At 50.8% G+C, this 21120-nt stretch overlaps 2 protein-coding genes across 2 annotated transcripts; one reads left to right on the forward strand and one right to left on the reverse strand.

The window, feature by feature from the left end:
- The first annotated feature begins 10096 nt into the window (after nucleotides 1-10096).
- On the forward strand, nucleotides 10097-11776 carry LOC110590162 (cytochrome c oxidase subunit 7A1, mitochondrial). Its single transcript, XM_021700907.1, has 4 exons — nucleotides 10097-10151; nucleotides 10891-10977; nucleotides 11121-11205; nucleotides 11654-11776. The coding sequence occupies exons 1-4, from the start codon at nucleotides 10137-10139 to the stop codon at nucleotides 11707-11709; spliced, it is 243 nt and encodes an 80-aa protein (XP_021556582.1). The 5' UTR covers nucleotides 10097-10136; the 3' UTR covers nucleotides 11710-11776.
- A 731-nt stretch (nucleotides 11777-12507) lies between these two features.
- CAPNS1 (calpain small subunit 1) lies at nucleotides 12508-20581 on the reverse strand. The gene is made up of 11 exons (XM_021700873.1): nucleotides 20502-20581; nucleotides 19389-19618; nucleotides 18384-18417; nucleotides 18013-18102; nucleotides 17800-17857; nucleotides 17638-17702; nucleotides 15339-15407; nucleotides 15167-15245; nucleotides 14919-15035; nucleotides 13250-13308; nucleotides 12508-13064 (listed from the first exon to the last, which is right to left on the reverse strand). Exons 2-11 carry the CDS (start codon nucleotides 19598-19600, stop codon nucleotides 13038-13040), a joined length of 810 nt encoding a protein of 269 aa, XP_021556548.1. The 5' UTR covers nucleotides 19601-19618; nucleotides 20502-20581; the 3' UTR covers nucleotides 12508-13037.
- Nucleotides 20582-21120: the final 539 nt, after the last annotated feature.

The raw sequence follows: 21120 nt of genomic DNA on the forward strand, positions 1-21120 counted from the left end.
CTGAGCCGCAGGCAGACGCTTAGCGACTGAGCCACCCAGGCGCCCCAGAATTCAAAAGTTTTAAAAATCAAGTCCTAGGGGGAAGTCTGGGTGGCTCAGTTGGTTGAGCCTCTGGCTCTTGATTTCAGTTCAGGTCATGATCTCAGAGTTGTGAGATCGAGCCCTCAGTCGGGCTCCACACTCAGCATGGTGTCTGCTTGAGATTCTCTTCCTCTCCCTCTGCCCCTTCCCCTGCTTGTGTGCTCTTTTTCTCTCTCAAAATAAATAAATAAAATCTTTTAAAAAAATCAAGTCCTTGGGGTGCCTGGGTGGCTCGGTTGGTTGAGTGTAGGACCCTTGATTTCAGCTGGGGTCATGATCTCAGGGTCCTGGGATGGAGCCGGGCATTGGGCTCCATACTCAGCGGCGAGTAAGCTTGAGGACTCTCTCCCTCTCCCTCTGCCCCTCCTCCCACTCTCTCTCTCTAAAATAAATCTTTAAAAAATCAAAATCAAAATCAAATCCTGAAACATCATGGAACAGGATCAGTGTGGAAGGTCCAGGTGGGAGGGGTGACTGTTCTAGGCCTGCCACAAGATGGCAGCAGAGTGACACCAAAGCTTGGTTCTGGACCCTGGAAGGGTGTCTGAGTCCGTCTCCCTCCCTACCCACAATGGGCAAATCCTGGTGGGTTCCTGCCCACTTTTGCCCTGAGTTGTTGACAGTGGCTGGGCTAAACCATCCCCAGATTCCTTTTTTTTTTTAAGATTTTATTTATTAGAGAGAGAGCCCATGAGTGGGGGGAAGGGCAAAGGGACAGGGAGAAGGACAAGCAGACACCCTGCTGAATGGGTTAGCCCAAGGCAGGGCTCCATCCCAGGACCCTGAGATCATGACCTGAGCCAAAGTCAGATGCTTAACCCACTAAGCCACCCAGGCATCCGCATCCCCAGATTCCTGATCCACAAAAACTGTATAAGATAATAAGTTGTTTGAAGCTGCTACATTTTGGGGTAATCTGTTAACTGGCAGTAATTAATACATTGGACATCATACCAAAAAATATTTAGGTATGTGGGGTGTGTGTTTTACGACTTTTATTTTGGTGGGGCAGCTGGGTGGCTCAGTTGGTTAAGCATCTGACTTTGGCTCAGCTCATGATCTCAAGGTCCTGGGGTCAAGCCCCATGGTGGGCTCCCCGCTGAGCGGAGAGTCTGCTTCTCCCTCTCTCTCCCTCTACCCCTCCTCTGGTTCGTGCTCTCTTTGTCTCTCTCTCTCAAATAAATAAAATCTTTAAAAAATTATTTTTTTAAAGTAATTCTACATATAGCCTGGGGCTTAAACTCTTAACCCCAAGGCCAAGAGTTGCAGGCTCCACCAACCGAGCCAGCCAGGCTCCCCTAAGTATGAATTTCTAAAATATAGATTTTTTAAAACACAACCACCAAAGCCATGTCACATATAAAAATTTCAAATTATTTGTATAATGAAATATTCAGGCATTTGGGGGAAGTATCTAGAGGAAGAATATGGATATCTGCAATTTACTTTGAAACACATCAAAAAAGATATAGATTGACAGAGATATAGATGGCTAGTTATATGATAAAGCAAATACAGCAAATGTTTACGGTAAAATAAAATCTAGGTGTTAGGTATATGAGTGTTCACTCTAAGATGCCTTCACCTTCTCTGTACCTTTGAAAATTTTTTTGTACTAAAATGTTGAAGGAAAAGTCCATCATTGTTCAAGTTTCCAATTGTCTCAAAAATGTCACAATTTTTCCTTTGACTGTTTGTTCATATCAAGATCCAAAAAAGGTCTACATATTGACATTGGTTGGTATAGAAGTTGCATGGTCTTTTTTTTTTTTAAGATTTTATTTATTTATTTGAGAGAAAGAATGAGAGACAGAGAGCACGAAAGGGAAGAGGGTCAGAGGGAGAAGCAGACCCCCCGCCGAGCAGGGAGCCCGATGCGGGACTTGATCCCGGGACTCCAGGATCATGACCTGAGCCGAAGGCAGTCGCTTAACCAACTGAGCCACCCAGGCGCCCAGAAGTTGCATGGTCTTTAGACCACAGTATTTTGTCGCCTATATGTTACAGCAACAAAGTCTTCAAGCTAGCTAATACAGGGCAGCATAGTTTATAACCCCCAGCTGGCTCTTTATCCAGAGTTTGAGCTCTTTTGTCCTGCAAGTCGAGACAAAACCATTTCTAAAAGAGACCTGAGCAATGACAGCAGCAGCTTCTTGATTCGGGCTTCCTGACTCCAGGTCAGTGCCACAGGGGGGTGTGTTCTCAACCTCATCCCTGCAGGGGCCACTTCAGAGCAGACGGCTTTCTGAGATCAGCTTTTAGATGCTTCCAGTCATTCCGGGATCGCTAGCCTGGAAGCAAGATATGTGTTGGGAGCCTGATCTCAGACTCAAACAGGACCTGAGCAGAAGGGAGAGGCTTAACCGACTGAGCCACCCAGGCGCCCCTCCCTGAGGCAAGCTCTTGGCTGCCTGTTCTGCCTCCCTGGGGCCTGGGACCTGTGCAAGGGCATTGTGAGGGTCAAGGTCCAATACGCGTCCATTGTCTATGACCTCTGAGGGCAGGGCGGGGTGCCAGCCCCCCCTTCAGTCACCACGCCATGGCACATTCAGCAGGTAACCCAGCAGGAAAGAATGTTTTGCCCACCTTTGATCCCTGGCTCTTCTTGGCACTTTAGTTGCATTACCCCAGGCACCAAGCCCATGGGAAGGGCAGATGCCTGGTTCGACTTCTCCACCTCTGGCCAGAACACAAGGAGTTGGTGCAGTGGCCAGTGGGGAGAGGGGAAGCTGGCAGCCAGTGGGCAGTCTAGTTAATGACACATGCTGTCATGAGGCACATTTGTGGGCATACACAAAGTTGCAGGGCAGGTGCCCCAGATGCCTGTCCCTGCTCACCCCAGAAGTTATCCATTGCCTGAGGGAGCACAGGATTAAATAGCAGATTCAAAACACTACGACAGGTTGAGAGAGGTCACAGAAAAAAAGGAAAAAGCTTTATATTTTAGTATTCTCAAATAGATTTTTTCAAAAGATTTTATTTATTTATTTGACAGAGAGAGAGAGAGAGAGCGAGAGAGGGAACACAAGCGGGGGGAGTGGGAGAGGGAGAAGCAGGCTTCCCGCTGAGCAGAGAGCCCGATGTGGGGCTCGATCCCAGGACTCTGGGATCATGACCTGAGCTGAAGGCAGACACCCAACTGACTGAGCCACCCAGGCGCCCCAATATATTTTAGTATTCTTAATGGCACTTTTTCCCCTGCTGTTTCAAGAAGGGGTCCCACATTTTCATTCTGCAGAGTCCCCACAAATTAGGTAGCAATCCTGATTAGAAGGCACTCTTTCAGTCTTTCCAACCTTTCCGGCATTCAATCCCTAGATGGATTTCTATTTTCTTCCCTGAACACTGATGCTACGGCTGCAGATAACAGGGGACAGCTGGATGAGTGGCACAAGGGCAGCCACTCCCTGAGGACGCTCAGAAATATCTAGAAGATAGAAGTAAGACAAGCACTGAGGTCCTCCTTTATTAAATGTGTGGGAGGGCGCCTGGGTGGCTCAGTCGGTTAAGCGACTGCCTTCGGCTCAGGTCATGATCCTGGAGTCCCCGGATCAAGTCCCGCATCGGGCTCCCTGCTCAGCAGGGAGTCTGCTTCTCCCTCTGACCCTCTTCCCTCTCGTGCTGTCTCTCATTCTCTCTCTCAAGTAAATAAATAAAATCTTTAAAAAAAAATGTGTGGGAGTGAACAAATGAGAGAACATTTGGATTACATTTCCTTCAACAAATATTTATCAAATCCACCCATGTGCCAGTTGCTAGGGATGCAATGGAGTCTAAGTCAACAGATGGATAAATAGAAAAGCTACACTGTTTTCCAGGGTGACAAACTGAGCATAGAGGTGGGGTAAAGACATAAAGCAGCGAAGACAGTTGCTTTTGCAGCCGAGTCATTTTGTATGCATGTTTAACAAATGCAGAGTCAAATATGGATTCACAATAAACCAAGACATCACACACACACACACACACAAATACCCATTCAAACAAGGAAAATTATGCTGCCCTCCATTCCACTCAAGGAGTGAACAACATATGCTCCCGAGGGAGTATGAGATATGGGAATAATCTACTACTTCCTTGGTTCCCATGTCTCACCTGGATGAATGTGTGTTGAGTGTATTTTTCATACAACATGGTCCCTAAATCCAAACCTAACATCAATGGTTAGTGAAAGCCACAGCAATCTGTTTCAACATGGGAGGAAAAAGGACTGTGCTCGACATTATGAAAGATGGAAAAAAAAAAAAAAAGATGGTATCTTACCTTCCAATATGGTGTCATCTTAAGGTATTTTCTTTCTTTTTTTTAATTACTTATTTATTTATTTGACCGAGAGAGCACAAGCAGGGGGAGCGGCAGGCAGAGGGAGAAGGAGAAGCAGTTTCCCTGCTCAGCAGGGAACCAGATGTGGGACTTGATCCCAGGACCCTAAGATCCTGACCTGAGCCGAAGGCAGATGCTTAACAAACTGAGCCACCCAGGTACTACCCTTAAGGTATTTTCTTTCTTTCTTTCTTTCTTTTTTTTAAAGATTTTATTTATTTATTTGACAGAGAGAGAGACAGTGAGAGAGGGAACACAAGCAGGGGGACTGGGAGAGGGAGAAGCAGCCTTCCTGAGGAGCAGGGAGCCCAATGTGGGCCTCGATCTCAGGACCCTGGGATCATGACCTGAGCCGAAGGCAGACGCTTAACGACTGAGCCACCCAGGCGCCCCTCCCCCACTAAGATATTTTCAAGGGAAGTTTTAACTATACACTATTTTCACCTCAGGCGCTGACTTGAAGGAATCCAGGTACAAGGAGATTCTAGGAGCCAATCATTGCTGGCTTTGTCCTGAGCGCCCCCTCCTGTCCCCCTACCTTTCCTGGTGCCTAGTAGTTGAGACATCCTGTCAATGCTGACTGGACTTCACCTTTCATGACTAAGCTGCCAGAGACCGAGGACATGGCCTAGCACAGAAACAATCAGGTCCTCTTTCTCAGCATTTTGAAAAAAACTATAGAAAAGGTTGGTCAGGAGACTATTTTCATTTGAAATTTAAAGATCATGCCGTAAGAGTCACCAAAGAGATCACTGCAAGCCAATGTTATAAGGGAGCAGAAATTATAAATAAGCAGACATCGTTGGTCTCAGAACAGAAAGAAATAGACAATGTGGAATGTGACTGAATCACATTTTTTTTTTAAGATTTTATTTATTTATTTGACAGAGACACAGCGAGAGAGGGAACACAAGCAGGGGGAGTGGGAGAGGGAGAAGCAGGCTTCCCGCCGAGCAGGGAGCCCGATGCGGGGCTCGATCCCAGGACCCTGGGATCATGACCTGAGCCGAAGGCAGACGCCTAACGACTGAGCCACCCAGGCACCCCATATTGTTGGGTTTTTTAACATTCATCTTTATTAATTTAATAATGTGAACATGCACGTGAGGTATAATGGATTAGAGACAGATTTCTTTCTTTTCTTTTCTTTTTTTATTTGAGAGAGTGAGAGGGAGTGAGAGGGAGAGAGAATCTAAAGTAGATTCCGCACTGAGCACAGAGCCTAACGCGGGGCTCGATCCCACAAATCGAGATCATGACCTGAGCCGAAACCAAGAGTTGGATGCTTAACCAACTGAACCACCCGGGCGCCCCTAGAGACATAATTCTTATTAAATACCTCAAAGTAAGGGGCGCCTGGGTGGCTCAGTCGGTTAAGCCTCTGCCTTCGGCTCAGGTCATGATCCCAGGGTCCTGGGATCGAGCCCCGCGTCGGGCTCCCTGCTCGGCGGGGAGTCTGCTTCTCCCTCTCCCACTCCCCCTACTTGTGTGGTCTATCTCTCTCTCAAATAAATAAATAAAATCTTAAAAAAAAAAAAAATTTCAAAGTAAGTAAGTGCATCAGCTCCCTCTGCCCTAGTCCTTACTCTAGGGCGATGTGATGAAAGCCAGGTCAATTGTCCTGTGTGAGTAGCCGGGTGGCCCATGGGCAAGAGACAATGAAAAATAATTTTTCTCTGCTTAACAATGAGAAGGAGGCAGCTCTGTGCCTACAGATCTATGCGGGAAGAGAAGAGACACTGGTGCAGTGAACCAGGAGGGAGAAGACAGGGTGGCCTGGACCAGGGTGAAGGAGCTGGGGAAAAGAGGTGAACGGAAGTGAGAGACCCAGGATCCCTCCTCAGGAATTAGGAATGGGGAAGTAGGGAACAATGCTGAAAATTGGGAGCAGCTGGCCACACCAAGCCCTGTCCCATGAGAGGCCAACTCAAATGCCTACCAGGACAGGGCAAGGAATATGAATAAGTGAAATAGGTGTAAGATATTAGGGGTTGGTGGGGACTTGGGTGAAGTGGAAATGCATGTCCCTATGTCAGTAGCAAACTTCAAATAATAAGCATCTATTAATTTCCCCTGATTTGGTGGGTTGGCTGGGCAGTTCTGATCCGACTCAGCTGGGGCTGGGTGGTCTAGGATGCCCTCACTCATGCCATGTCTTGGTCTCAGCTGGAGCAATGGGGAGTGCCGGTCGCAGTGCCTCTTGTCAGCCAGCAGGCTAGCCTGGGCTTGCCCACACGGCGGTGGTCACAGAGTTCAGAAGAGTAGCAAAAGAGGGCAAGTCTCCATGCACAAACATTTTTCAATCCTGTTCGTGTCAAAACGGCTAATGTACTACTGCTTTTGGCCAAAGCAACATGGACATTCCCTTATCAAGACTGACTTGGCTACTGTTAAAGAAAAAATTTATTCTGACACTTATTAAAATGCCAAATGTCCTTTACTCAGGACAACTGCAATATAGGGACTACTGCAAGGGAGTTTTTTTTGCAGTGGGGTAGAGAGATTGGGCTCAACTCTGAATACAAGGAAAAGTGGGATTTAGAGCCAAAGGGGGTGGGGTCAGTGGATGGGAAATTACTAAGAGGGTAAGGTAATTCTTTGCTAAATAGACCTAACAGAATTCTTGCTGAAGGCCGGTCAGGGTGACCAAATATTGCCTGGGGGTGGCGGGGGGGGGGCAGGGGGAATGAAGAATTTGGTCAGGTGTCAAGGATGATCAAGTGTAGGGTTTCAGGAGGTTCTGGTTAAACTGACTTAGCAGGATTCTTGCTAAAACTGGACTCTATAAGGATAGACAGAGAAGCTCAAGGTCAGGCCGAGTCAAGCAAAGGGCTCAGAGGTGCAATAGATAACTGACAGTCTACCTCTTTGCCTGCTGAGCTTCCCTAAGCACCCATCTAAACACATTTGATCTGTCTTAAAATAACAATAAAACTCTGTATTTTTACCTATCCCTGTTCCAGGTGAAAGAGTTGTACTTTTCCCCAGAATGAGAAGAACCACGGTCTCAACAGTCATTGTATCCATCACAGCCTATATTAATCACTCCTCAAATTCTGTCACAAAACTTATAGTAATTATTGAGCAGATTCATCTGTTAAATTAGCCTACTGTAGCGTTTAAATGGAAAAGTGTAAGGTATTAAATTTACAAGCATAGTTTGAAAGTGTTAGAGTTTAATTGTTATAAAAGCCCTCTTTAAATAAAAAGAGATTGTTAAACCGTTTTAGACTATGTCACAATCATGACTAAAATCATTAGGGCAACTGTACTTAACCCTGGCGGCACATCAGGATCAAATAGTATGAATATAGAGGTGCCTGGGTGGCTCAGTCACTAAGCGTCTGCCTTTGGCTCAGGTCATGGTCCCAGGGTCCTGGGATCGAGTCCTGCATCGGGCTCCCTGCTCCGCGGGAAGCCTGCTTCTCCCTCTCCCACTCCCCCTGCTTGTGTTCCCTTCCTCGCTGTCTCTCTGTCAAATAAATAAAATCTTTAAAAAAATAGATATGAATATAGATATATAATTTGTTTCTTAACCATCTCAAGGTAATAAGTTACAGATACAATACCTTTTACTCCCAAATACTTCAGCCTGTATTTCCTAAAAACAAGGACATCCTATTACATAACCACTGCACAATCATCAAAATCAGGAAATTAACACTGATACAATGTTATTGTCTAATCCACAGACCTTTTTTTAAAATTCACCCACTGGGGCACCTGGGTGGCTCAGTCGTTAAGCGTCTGCCTTCGGCTCAGGTCAGGATCCCAGGGTCCTGGGATCAAGCCCCGCATCAGGCTCCCTGCTCGGTGGGAAGCCTGCTTCTCCCTCTCCCACTCCCCCTGCTTGTGTTCCCTCTCTCGCTGTCTCTCTCTCTGTCAAAAAATAAATAAAATCTTTAATAAATAAATAAATAAATAAATAAATAAAATTCACCCACTGTCCCACAAATAAAAAGTTTTAAATGATTTTTCCTAATCCAAGATTCAATCTATAAATTGTGGATCATCAGGTTTTTCCTTTTTTTAAGCCCTGATCTGTTAGAGATACATATGTAAATATGAAATATGATGTTGGCATTTGCTTTAAAATACTTCAATAAAGGGGAAAAAGGAGTTGAATGGGGCAAATACATGAAAAACACTGTAATGGTGATCATTGTTGAAGCAGGTGATGGGTCCTTTCTCCCTGCTTTTTCTGTTTTGAAATCTTCCATAGTAAAAGGAAAATTAACTAAGTATAAAAATACTTGATATAGGGCGCCTGGGTGGCTCAGCTGGTTAAACGACTGCCTTCGGCTCAGGTCATGATTCCAGGGTCTTGGGATCGAGTCCCACATGGGGCTCCCAGCTCAGCGGAGAGCCTGCCTCTCCCTCTGACCCTCTCCTCTCTCATGCTGTTTCTCTCTTGCTCACTCTCCAATAAATAAATAAATAAAATCTTAAAAAAAAAATACTTGATATAGAACTCTGTTAAAAAGAAAAATCACAGGCCCAAGATAGTCACTTGTGCTAAGGCCCCACTTCAGTAAACCAAGACTTAATACCTAACCTAACTGTAGTTTCCATGCCCCAAGGAATGTAAGGGGAATTTACTGGTCAACACTAGGAGGTAACCCCATAAACCCCAATCATTCCCCTTAGGAGGGAGACCTAGCCTAAAACAATGCATTCTTTGCTGATTCCTACCCCCAGCCCCACCCCCGGGAGGCCTTTCAAGGCTTTTTTTTTTTTCTCGACAGAGAGAGACTCAGCGAGAGAGGGAACACAAGCGGGGGGAGTGGGAGAGAGAGAGGCAGGCTTCCCGTGGAGCAGGGAGCCCGATGCGGGGCTCGATCCCAGGACCCTAGGATCATGACCTGAGCTGAAGGCAGACGCTTAACTGCTGAGCCACCCAGGCGCCCCCCGAAAGGCTTTTCAAAACCTTTCCCTTTCTGTAGCTTCAGGTGCTCCCTAACATTCACTAGATGAAATGCTGCCCAATTCATGAATAATTTAATGAAATCTTTCAGATCTTCACATTTACTCAGTTAAATTTGTTTTTTAACTAGCCTACCGCTAGAAAGCAGTAAAAATAAGGGCTCTTGTTTCTGTGTAGTTGTTATTAGCTCAGTTACGCAGTAATTTTGCAAGTTACCATGATTGTAACTGTTAGCTCAGTTATGCTGTTCTATGAGCTCTTTAATGCTCTCAACACACCTCTGAAGAAGATCCTGACTTAGCCCCCACGTTACAGATACGGTAACTAAGGCTCGGAGGTGCAATCACCCGTCTATGTAGATAGAACAGAAGTTGGAACCCGTTTATCTGCTCCCTCACTCGTTCTCCAATACGAACTCGGGTAAGGATAGATCTGAGCGACCCCGGGAGAGGAACTGCACTTGCCCCAGACGAGTATCTCCGCAGAAACAAACCAAAAAATGTATTCCCTGCTTCCATTTACCTCTCTCCACTTGGACCAGCGGAAATTCCGAGTAACAGATGGATGCTTCGGACCTTTTGGCGCGGAGGGCGGGATTGGAGCGTCCCCTCGGCGCGCCTATTGCACGAATCCGAATCTGGCAGCCGGATTTGCCCGGCTTCCCCCACACCCCGCCCGCCACCACAGACCCCGGGACAGGGCTGTCACGCGGCGCGCCGAGGGCGTGGCCTGGGATTCCCGGGGAGGGGAGGGCGCTGTGTGTCCTTGGGCCGAGAGGGGAGGTGACTCCGGCCGAGGAGGACGCAGAATGAGGGCCCTGCGGGTGAGGGCCCCCAAGGGCCGGGCTGGGGAACCTAACCCGAAGCCCTCGCCCCAATACGAGACTCACTAAACATCCCGAGATCTGGGGCCTTGGAACGTGAGCCCCCCTCAGGGTTTGGGACTCCCTCCTAAACAGCCTGGGACCCTCAACCCCCGCCTCCTAACCCAAGGGCTTCTGAGACAGCCGGGGACCCCTAACATGGCCCAGCGCCCCGGTTTGAGCTTCTTCCCTTCACCCAGGGCCCCTTTAACATCTCGGGACGTAGGCCCTGGGAACTTAACACCGCTTCCCCTCCCCCGGACTTCTTAGGCAGTATGGAAACCCCACTAGGCACCCGGATCCAGGAGTGGATCATTCCCGGGACATGGGCTCCTCCCGTTAATCTAGGAAACCCTCCCCATCAAAAAACAAAAAAACCCCACCGTCTCGGGACTTGGACCCGCAGAACAAGTGCCCCTTCTGGGTCTGCTCCTCTTCCAGGACCCTCTAGACAACCAGGAAACCTCTAAGCCAGACTCTCTAGGCGCGAGTCTCCTTTTTCTGGGCCTTTCTTGGCAGAAGCCCTTCCCGCCCTCGCACTGGCAGTTCGGATCTTGCCTTTGAGACATACGCAAGGAATAGGGCAGTCCCGGTGTCCGGGCGTCAGAGAGCCCGTACCCTCTTCCCACGCCCCACAGCCAGACCCTTTGGGGACACCCTTTCAGGTGTCTCCGATACCCATCCACTCCCTCCGCGCCAGGTCTCCCAGGCGCTGGTTCGCTCTTTCAGCTCAACTGCCCGGAACCGCTTCCAGAACCGAGTGGCTGAGAAACAGAAACTCTTCCAGGTAGGCGGAGCAGGGGTGGGGCGAGGGGGAAGAACCCAGACCCCAGGCTCGGTCCTGGAGCAGAGCAGGGGGAGACGGGATATAGGGATATAGTCCACAGAGCAACCTGTACCCGTTTCTCATCGGATGCCTCCACCACCCAGGCGGACAATGACCTCCCAGTGCACTTGAAGGGCGGGGGAATCGACAACATCCTGTACCGAGTGACCATGGGGCTCTGTCTCGGGGGTGAGTACCGGACAGCCACCGCCTGAGCTGTTGGGGGAGGTGGCAAGGCTCGAGCTGGAGTGAGGAAGGGGCTGGTTCCCAGGCTGAGGTTTGGGGAGAGGGCTAGGGGCTGGGCAGGGGCTTAGGGGACTGAATTCTGAGCTGGCCAGGTTTGGGGATGGTCCAGGAGTCCGGGCTAGCAGATAGGGAGGGAGCACCTAGGGCTTGGGCTTCTGTCTCAGGAGGGGGTGTGGGGCCCAGGCAGGAATTGTGGAGAAAGCTGGCAGCCTGGTTTGGATCAAGGCTAGGGGATTCTCCACCTGAAGTGCAGCTTGGGACGGGAGCTGGAGTCTGAACTGGAGCTGGGATCCAGACTGATGATTGAGGAGCCTGCAGAGGGGCTTAAAAGCTGAGATGGGGTCCAGGGAGGCGATTAGGATCTCACGCTGTCACCTTCCTCCCTCCCTAGGTACCGCCTATAGCCTGTACTGCCTTGCCTGGGCCTCCTTCCCTCACAAGAAGTGAGACCAGGAAGCTTGCGGAACCTGAACAAGCATTAATAAATGTGCTGGCTTCTTGGGGAACCCAGTCCAGCTGTGGCCTCCATTTGTCTGTGCCCCCCCCGCCCCCGCCCATCCTCCCACCACCAAGGAATCGCCACACTAGGACAGCCCATTGCCCTAGCCCTGAGTCCCTCATGCTGGAGGATGACTGATACTACAAGGCTACTCATGGGATATTGCTGCCTCTCAGCCCTCCTGAGGGGCTGGGGAGCCCCAACAGTACCCCTGGGCTGCCTCGCAGGGCCTGGGGATCTGGGATCATGTCCTGGAATTCGAGAGGGGCTCTATTCTGGGATCAGGCAGCCCCTCTCCCTGCAGAGGCTCGAGGGCGGGAAGGAAGATACTGAGCATGGCCCATGACACAACAGAGGCAGAGGTAAGTGAGGACAGACTCACTCAGGACAGAGCCAAGAGGGAGCAAGCATGGCCTTGGGGAACAGAGCGGGAAGAGGGGGTGCAGTACTGAGACCTCCCAAGGGCCTGGCTCTTGCAGCAGAAGCAGAGATTGCCCAGGCTTCTGGGTCCCAGTCTCAGCCTCCACAGGATCTGTAAGGGATCTCAGCAAGAAAGTGCAGCTCAACTAGAATCCAGTATGAGAAAAAGGACAAAGACAAGAAGAGGACCAGGGAACACGCAGATCCAGGCCTGGGGATAGACATGAGACAGACCAAACCACCCCCATCCTCTAGGACCTAGACTTCCCTCTGCCCCTGACAGAGACAGAGCCACCCCTCAACGCTCAGAACAGGAAGCAGATCTCAGAGCAGCAACCGGGGTGCTTTTATTTCCTCCTGGGCCTGGCAGGCTGAGAGCCGAGTACAGACAAAGGCACAGGGGCGCCTGGGCCTGTTAGGGCCTAGAGTTTGGCTGCCAGGGTGGTAAGTGTGAACAGGTGTGCCAGAGTGTGTAGGGACTGGAGTGACCCTCCTAGAACCGAGAGAAGGGCCCTTGGGGTGCGGAAACAACGTAACTGTTGGGTTTGGCACAGGTGCATGAGGCGGGTTGTGGAGAGAGTGTGGGATGGGTGTGCCGGGGGTGGGGTGACCCTCGGGACAGGGTGTGTTGGAGTGTCTCAGAGCCACGGGTAACTCGGGCATGGCATGTCAGGCATGTTGGGCCCTGGCTGTTGACTGAGAAGCTGAGTGCCAAGGGCTGGGGGAACCAAAAGACCTGTGGGTCAGTAGGGCCCATGAAGACGAGACTGCAGCCTGGCTCAGCCCTGGGAGAGATGGAAGAATCCAAGGTGACTCCTACAGTGAGGTGATGAGGGGGCAGGTCTGGGGTTCCCATTCAGGAATACATCGTCAGCTGCAGCCACTGGGGAGAGGAAGGGCACAGGGTGAGGAGCAGGGAACCAAAGAATAGCAGACACCTTTCTCTGCTCTCCCCCAGGGGTTGTTGGGAAAATAGGAGGGAGGGAGCCCAAGCTCTGAGTTGGTACAAGGAGCTGAGGGGAGGGGCTCCCCTGCTGGGCACCCACATCCCAGAACGGGAGTTCTTACCTCCTGGATGTTCACCTGAATTTGTCCAGTGCCATCCTTGTCAAGAGATTTGAAGGCACCTAGAGAGGGAAAGGGTTGGGGGGATTTGGCTTTTAGGATAAAAATATACAGGGGCACCTGGCTGGCGCAGTCGGTAGAGCATGCGACTCCTGATCGCAGGGTTGTTTGAGCCCCATGTCAGGTGTGGAGATAACTTAAAAATAAAATCTTAAAAAGAAAAAAAAAGATGAAAATATACTAACATATGGGATGATGGTAATAGTGGCTAGTAGCACTTGGGGCACCTGTCTCGTTCAGTTGGTGGAGCATGCCAACTCTTGATCTCCGGGTCATGAGTTAAAGCCCCACATTGCATGTAGAGTTTACTTAATTAAAAAAAAAATCTATCTATCTATGTATCTATATGAAAAAAAAAAATAAGGGCACCCACTTCCTGCTCCTACTGTCTGGTGTAGTCCCCACTCATGTCCTGAAACCTGACTCCATGTTCCCCACCCAAAGCCAAACCTAGGCAAACCAGGGTCTACACTGTCTTTGCTCCCTCTCTAACAACTCGGTTACCGCCCTCAAGTATCCACACACGTGGTGTCCCGGACGCTGCACTCACTGCAGTTCCTCCTGGCCCTCTTGCTGGTAAATCTAATGGCCATTTCTTGGGCCTTCTCATAAGTGACTTTTGGAATCATCTGCCCTTATTGTCCATTCCCCCTTCCCTTCATGTCCCTGACATACCTGCCCCTTTTTCTCTACCCATGGTTTAAATGCTTTGCCCTCCCTGGGCTCTTCCGGAGGCTAAGATCTTCCTAAAGCCAAACCTGACCCCATCCCTCCTCTGCCTAGAACCTGCTATGGCTCTCCATTGCCCCCAATAATGTCAGAGCACCCCTGAACATGGCACTCACAGCCCTGCATGGCCTGACCGTGCCCATTGCTCCTGCTTCCTTTTACTCAGTTCTCTCAGATCCAAGTTCAAAATCTGGCTTTGCAACTTCCTAGCTGAGTGGCTGGGAGCAAGCAGTTTTGCCTCCTTGAACCCTAAGTTCCTCCTCCAGAAAATGGAGACAATAATTCCCACTTGATAGTGGTCTTAAAGATTCAGTGCATTCATATTCATAAGAGCCCTCACAATCCAGCCCCTACTAACCCCTCCCAGCCTTATGTCTCTGCATCCCAACCCCTCTCCAGCATTCAGAATTGAATTCAACAAAAAACACCAAAAGCACCGCCTTCTCTTTCCCTTCGCTCAGGCTGTTCCCACAGCAACAGTTGTCTCCACTCTCTCCCTGGGGTCACTCCTCTTCATCCCTCAATTCACATCTGTCCTCCTCCAGGAAGCCCTTCTTGATCTCGGAGTCTGCATCGAGTACCTCCTAGGTTGAGATAGCTCACTGGGCTTTCCCATTCACAAATCTAAACCCACTCGGCCCTGAGCTTCTCCTCCCAGGCCTGATCACTGCCCTGAGCTTCCCGTAGCCCAACTGTAACCATTCTGAGCAGTCACTGTCTGGTGATTTGCATCTCCTCCGGTGGACTGTGAGTGACGTGAGGGCAGGAACTGGGCTGTTGCTGTCCCTGGAATTGCTCGCCTCGGGGTCAGGCTCAGAGGAGACCCTGGCCAAAGGAGGTGGGACAAATTCCCACCCAGGAAGAGAGCTAGGGTGTCACTCACGGAACATGGCATCCAGCCTGACCAGGCAGCTGATGAAGTTGTCAAAATCCATGTTTCCTCCTTCATCCGAGTAGCGTCGGATGATCATGTTGTAGAGATGTTCATTCAGGTGGAACCCTGAGAATGGTTTCCTTTCTCAGGTGTGGGGGCCACAAGGCCCAACCCACTCCCACCCCTAGGATTCAGGCTCACGGGGGGCTGCCTTACCAATGCCACCCCCAGTCAAACCATATCCCTGCCAGCCATACCTGCTGCCTCAAAGGCCCCTGGGAGTTCACTGCTGCAGATGGTACCTGAACGGTCAACATCAAACTGTTTGTATATGGCCTGTGGGGACAGGGAGGTAAGGATTCAGTTGAACATTGTGGGGCATGGCATCTTCATGGCTTGAGGTCTTTTGAGTTTGAGGTCACCACGCACCTGCCACTTTTTGATGTTGTTCCACAAGTACTTGAATTCTTGGAAGCCCAGCTTGCCAGTGGTGTCACTCTGGTGGAAGGGTGTTAAGAATAGTGTAATGACCGTACCGAGATGCATGTGCTGTATGCACTGTGATCATGACCAAGCAGGGGAATCTAGGCTAAAACCTTGGATATGGTTTGACTTTTCTTTTTATCCATACATAATTTAGTTCATGTTTCTTTTTTTTTAAGATTTGGGGGGCTCCTGGCTGGCTCAGTTGGAAGAGCATGCAACTCTTGATCTCAGGGTCGTGAGTTCGAGACCCACATTTGGTATAGAGATTACTAAATAAATATATATTTTATTTTTAAGTAAAATAAATTAAAAATAAATAAGCATAACCATAACTTCTCTAAACTATAAATTCCTCACCTGAAAATAGTAACTAACTCCTCATTTATAAAAAATTTTTTAAAGTTCCAGCATTTTTTTATATTTTTTTAAAAGATTTTATTTATCTGAGCGAGAGAGAGAGAAGGATCGAGAGAGAGAGGAGGAGCAGGGGGAGGGGCAGAGGAAGAGGGAGAAGCAGACTGCCCGCTGAGCAGGGAGCCCGCCGTGGGGCTTGATTCCGGGACTCCAGGATCATGACCTGAGTCAAAGGCAGACGCTTAACTGACTGAGCCACCTAGGTGCCCTCATTTATAAAATTCCTTTTTTTTTTTTTAAAGATTTTATTTATTTGACAGAGAGAGACACAGCGAGAGAGGGAACACAAGCAGGGGGAGTGGGAGAGGGACAAGCAGGCCTCCTGCAGAGCAGGGAGCCCGATGCGGGGCTCGATCCCAGGACCTGAGCCGAAGGCAGACGCTTAACAACTGAGCCACCCAGGCGCCCCGCCCCTAAAATTCTTAATAGCAATTCAATTTCATGAATGTCAGGACACATGAAAAACAAGGGTATCTTAAAACTCTAAGGAAATCAGGTGATGATAGTACACACCTGCTAGGTTTGTGATATAAGCAGAATGAGATAAAGCCCTTAGTTCGGGGGCTAATGTTTGATAAACTCTCAGTAATAATGATGGCCAAGATTTATCAAGTTACCTAGTACATGCCAGGCAGTGCTAAGCTTCTCAGGAACATCACTTTTCTCACTAAATCCTTAAGACATCAGCCTCACCAGTATCATTCCACAGTCACAGCAAAAGAGACCGATTCAGAGATGAAAATCTACCTAAGATCATAGTAGCAGCTAATGCGTACAGACCTCTTACCATGTGCTACGCGCTGTGCTAAATAAACCTTTTGCATGTAGCTCCAATTCAGTTTCACCATTATCATTCACTTCATTTTATAGACAGGCAAAATGAGGCACAAAGAGGCTCAGTAACCTTGCTAAGCGGCACAGCCAAGCTTGTAGAACTCTGTGCAACGTATGTATGTGATCACATGACAACACACATGTCTACATTTTCTCTATGTGCTGAGCATGCACGTATCCAAGGTCAGCTAATGACCGGCCCATGTGCAAACATGCATGTGTGTTCCTGTGAACATGCCTCACATATCTTCACCTGTATGGTGTGCCCTCGTATATATGTGCATGTATTTGGTCACACCTACAGCAGTTATAAGCTTGGGTTCTTGGGGCACCTGGCTGGTTCAGTCGGTAGAGCGTGCGACTCTTGATCTCCCCGTCATGAGTTCAAGCCCCACGCTGGGTGTAGTACTTACTTAAAAAAAAAAAAAAGAAAGAAAGAAAGAAAGAAAACAAGCTTGGGCTCTCAAGCCTAAAAGACCTGAGTCCAAATTCCTGTCCTGGCACTTACTCTTTTCATATACCTTCAGACAAATGATTGCCTCTCTCTGAGTCTCAATTTCTTTGCCTACAAAATGGACTCTAACAATTCTGCCTTTTTGGGATGCCTGGGTGGCTCGGGAGGTTAAGTGTCTGTCTTCGGCTCAGGTCATGATCCCAGGGTCCTGGGATCGAGTCCCACATCGGGCTCCTTGCTCGGCAAGGAGCCTGCTTCTCCCTCTGCCTGGCTCTCCCCCGGCTTGTGCTCTCTCTCTGACAAATAGATAAAATCTTAAAAAAAAAAAAAAATCTGCCTGTTTAACACCATGGCTGTGACGTGCCAGCTGATGTTACTATTTATTGCCACAAGTCTCTGGGTGTGTGGTAGTGGGTGTGTGTTCTGACATATACATGTCCACGTTTGTGGGTGTGCAAGCTATACCCTGGCTGTCCCAACTGTGCTCTCACAAAACTCCTTCTTCACCCAGGGCTCCAGTCAGATTGCCCCCAAGGATACATCCATCACGGCCACCATGCTGCGACATGTGTCAATGCCAAAGCCATCAGTTTTCAGATCAGGGTCTGTGGGGGACAGGTTGAAAGTCAGAGGCCAGAGGTCACAGCTACCCCAGCGCCCATGGTTCTAAACCTGCCCTATATGTTGAGCCCAGTAACTCACGTCGGGTCACGACCTTGTTGAGAATGTTCATGAGTTCTGTGGCACTGACCTCCATGTCCTATGGGGAAAAGTCAGGGATGGTTAAACGGGAAGAGTGTCATGAGGGAGAATGGGGATTCTTTGGCGATTTCCATTGTTGAGTGTGTGTGCAAGGGCAGCCCAAAGGAAGGAATGGAAAAATGAGGACAAGGATGGGGGCCCAGGGTTACTTACATCTCCAGCCAGCTGGGCAAATAGCCTCCGGAACTGCCGGACCTCCTCGCTCTCATTGGCCTCAATGTTGGAGTAATGGCTGTGTGGAGGCTGCAGAGGGAGAGGATCTCAGAGCAAGTGGGGGAGGGGTGCCCTGGCCAGGACAGCCCTAGGTGGGAAAGTCAGAGTGGGCTGGGTGGCTGGGTGATCAAAGGAATGAGAGATGGTCAGTGGACAGTGGCTATAGCTAAGATCCATGACTAAGGCTGGGGACATGGCAAGGGAGAGACTTAATGAGAGGAATTTCGTAAAAGGGACAAAGGGACAATGATGGATGCTGAAAAAGGCCTCGGAGTGAGAAGCAGGGTCTCTGATTATGGAGGGTGGCTTACCGGAGGCTCTGGGTTGTACTGTGCAGCTGCCTCACTGAGGGGAGACAAATAAGGGAGTTAGCGCCAGTGGGCGGGGCCTCCAAAGACCGCGGCAGCCCCCGCGCCCCAACCCCCCAAACCCCAGCCCACCACCCTCCCTACCTCTCCCTCTGCTTGACTTCTCTGTCCTCGTCCTCACCTGTTCCTATCTTTGCTGCTCTGGTTGCACCTGGCAGGAAACTCTGAGCCCCAACCCCACAGTAGGCGCCACTCCTGCCAGGGCACACCTGCCCAATGGCAGATTCCTCAACAGATCCAGCCCCTTCGACAGCTCAGCTTCATAGAAGCTCTGACCCAGCTTCCTGGGCTCCACCCTCCTCGGGTCCCTTCTGTCTAGGAACCTACTCCATCCTATGGCTTCCTAAACGCCTGTGTCTTCCCAACATTCCACCCCAGCTCCATGAGTTCCCACCCCTTCGAGGGGTGGCCATGGTTAATTAGGCCCCTAACGACAACCTGCTCCACCTCCACCAGGTCATATTTCTATTTTAATCCAGACAGTTCCCAGACAGACCCAGCCCCTTCAAGATCATTTCCCCTATCGCATTAGGCCTAGGCCTCTTCTGGGTCCGCCCCCTCACCGACCCACTACGACGGCCGTGCGGGTGCCCATAAGACAAGTCTTGCCCGCATGAAGAGACCCCAAGCCTCATTGGCTCCGCCCCCTAACGTTCGTCGCCCGGGTAGCTGGAAGCAGGCCGCCCCAGCCCCATTAAGCCCCACCTCCCGAAACCCCAGCCGCGCCCCATCAGATCGTCCCCTCAACAGTCAGACTCCGCCTATGTCAAGCCCCGCCTCCTGAACTGCCATCAGCCTCCTTACGGTCCGCCCCCTCGAGCCGCGTCCCGCAGCCCAAGCCCAGCCCAGCCTAATTAAGACTGTAGGTCAGCCTCCAGGTTACCTCAATCTATGCAGGCGGGACATCCTCCTCCGCCAGGCCCCTCCCCTCCTCGGGCCCCGCCTTACCTGATGGCACTAATGACCCCGCCCAGGATGCGCATGGCAGTTCCGCCACCGCCGCCGCCGCCGCCGCCTCCTCCGCCGCCGCCGCTGCCGCCGCCACCGCCTCCTCCCGCTCCGCTGATCAGGCCTCCGATCATATTCCCCAGGCCTCCGCCCAGGCCCCCGCCTCCCCCGCCGCCGCCGCCTCCCTTCAAGAACGAGTTAACCAGGAACATGGCTGCAAATTAAGATTCCTGAGGGGGAAAAAAGGGGTCAAAAGGCCGTATCGCCATTGAGCCCGCTCCCTCCACATAAAAATACGCATTTCTGGCAGCTGGACTTGGGGGGAATAATATGAGGCCTCCGGGCGGGGACTTATCCTCCGGCTGGGGCTTGAGGGTCCATTTGGGATGGGGTCGGGGCTTCTGGAGGAGGGTAGTTCTCGGATGGGTGGGATAGGGACGGAAGATCGGATTTGAAATCCCCTCTGGGTCCAAAGGATCCCCCAGAGGGACCCTGGACTCCGTCTATGCATAGGCATCATTAAAGGGTCCCGGTCTGGTGGGGTTCTCAAGATGGGGGACCCAAGTTGGTGTAAGGCATCTTTGACGTGTCTGGGCACACGAATCTGAGATCGAGCCCCAGAACTGGACTTTGGGGTCTTGGGTGGGTCAGGGGCGCCGATCAGAGATTCTCCGCCTGGAGGCCTCCGGGGCAGGGTTTAGGAAATCCCAGAATGTGAGCCTGAGGGTTTCGAGTACTCCCAGCAGCGGGATTACTGTCACCGCTGGTTCTGTGGGCTCGGGTCTAAGATTGTTGTTATGAATTCCGGGGCCCGGGATAACGGGGTTCCCATTATAATTGAGAAAACGGATCTAAGGATCGTGGTTCTGGGGACCCCACCCTGGGCAGAAATTTGTGGGATCTCTCAAATCCATGGGCTCTTATTTTAGATCCTGAGGTAGAGGGTAGAGGAGTCCCCGGGGCGGGATAACTGGGTGCCGGCAGACTGGGGCTTCAAATCTGAGATCATGGGTCTGGGGGACCCCTGAGATCAGGACTTAAGGGTTTCGTGGGATATGGGGGCCGCAAGGGCCGGGATTACGGAGTACGGGGTAATCCAGATCGGGCGCTCACCGCCTCGTTCACACGTCCTCTGGTCCGTTCGTCCGTGCTGCTCCCGGGCCTCTGGCCGCGTCCGGCTCCGTAGGGCGGGGCCCGTGACTCAGGCTGCCCGGACCGGGTCAGGCACAGCGGGGCGGCACACCAAGCATCCGCGCGGTCCTAGAGCCGGCATTGAAGCTGCGCCTGCGTGCGCCGGGCCCGCCTCACGTAACGAGATGCGGCCGCCGCGGCTCCGCCCCGCTCGTTTCCTGAGCTGTGGGTTCCGACCCTGCCCTGACTCCGAGGTCTGACTTCGTTCACTGTTCTCCGGCTCAGGTGAATTAATCCACCCGGGAAGTTCAGTCGCCGCGCCCGAGATCACCCCCTACTGTTGCAGTGTGGATTCGCTTCCATGCGGCCACGTGTGCGGTTTTCGGTCCGCTGGAAAAGGGACTCCTGGCACGCGGCCCCTATCCTAGCCTTGTCGCGACAAAGCATCTGGACACCCCGAGTTTTGTTTCGCCCACAGCCCGGGGGCAAGCGCCCGCATTTGGGGCAGGGGCTAAGGCTAGACTAGATTTCCCGGGACCCTACAGCAACCCGTATGGCGGTCAAACTGCGGGAGGCACTTTGTCGCCTACAAAAGTTGCCT

Source organism: Neomonachus schauinslandi, chromosome 16, assembly GCF_002201575.2.
Source record: "Neomonachus schauinslandi chromosome 16, ASM220157v2, whole genome shotgun sequence".
Lineage (NCBI taxonomy): Eukaryota > Metazoa > Chordata > Mammalia > Carnivora > Phocidae > Neomonachus > Neomonachus schauinslandi.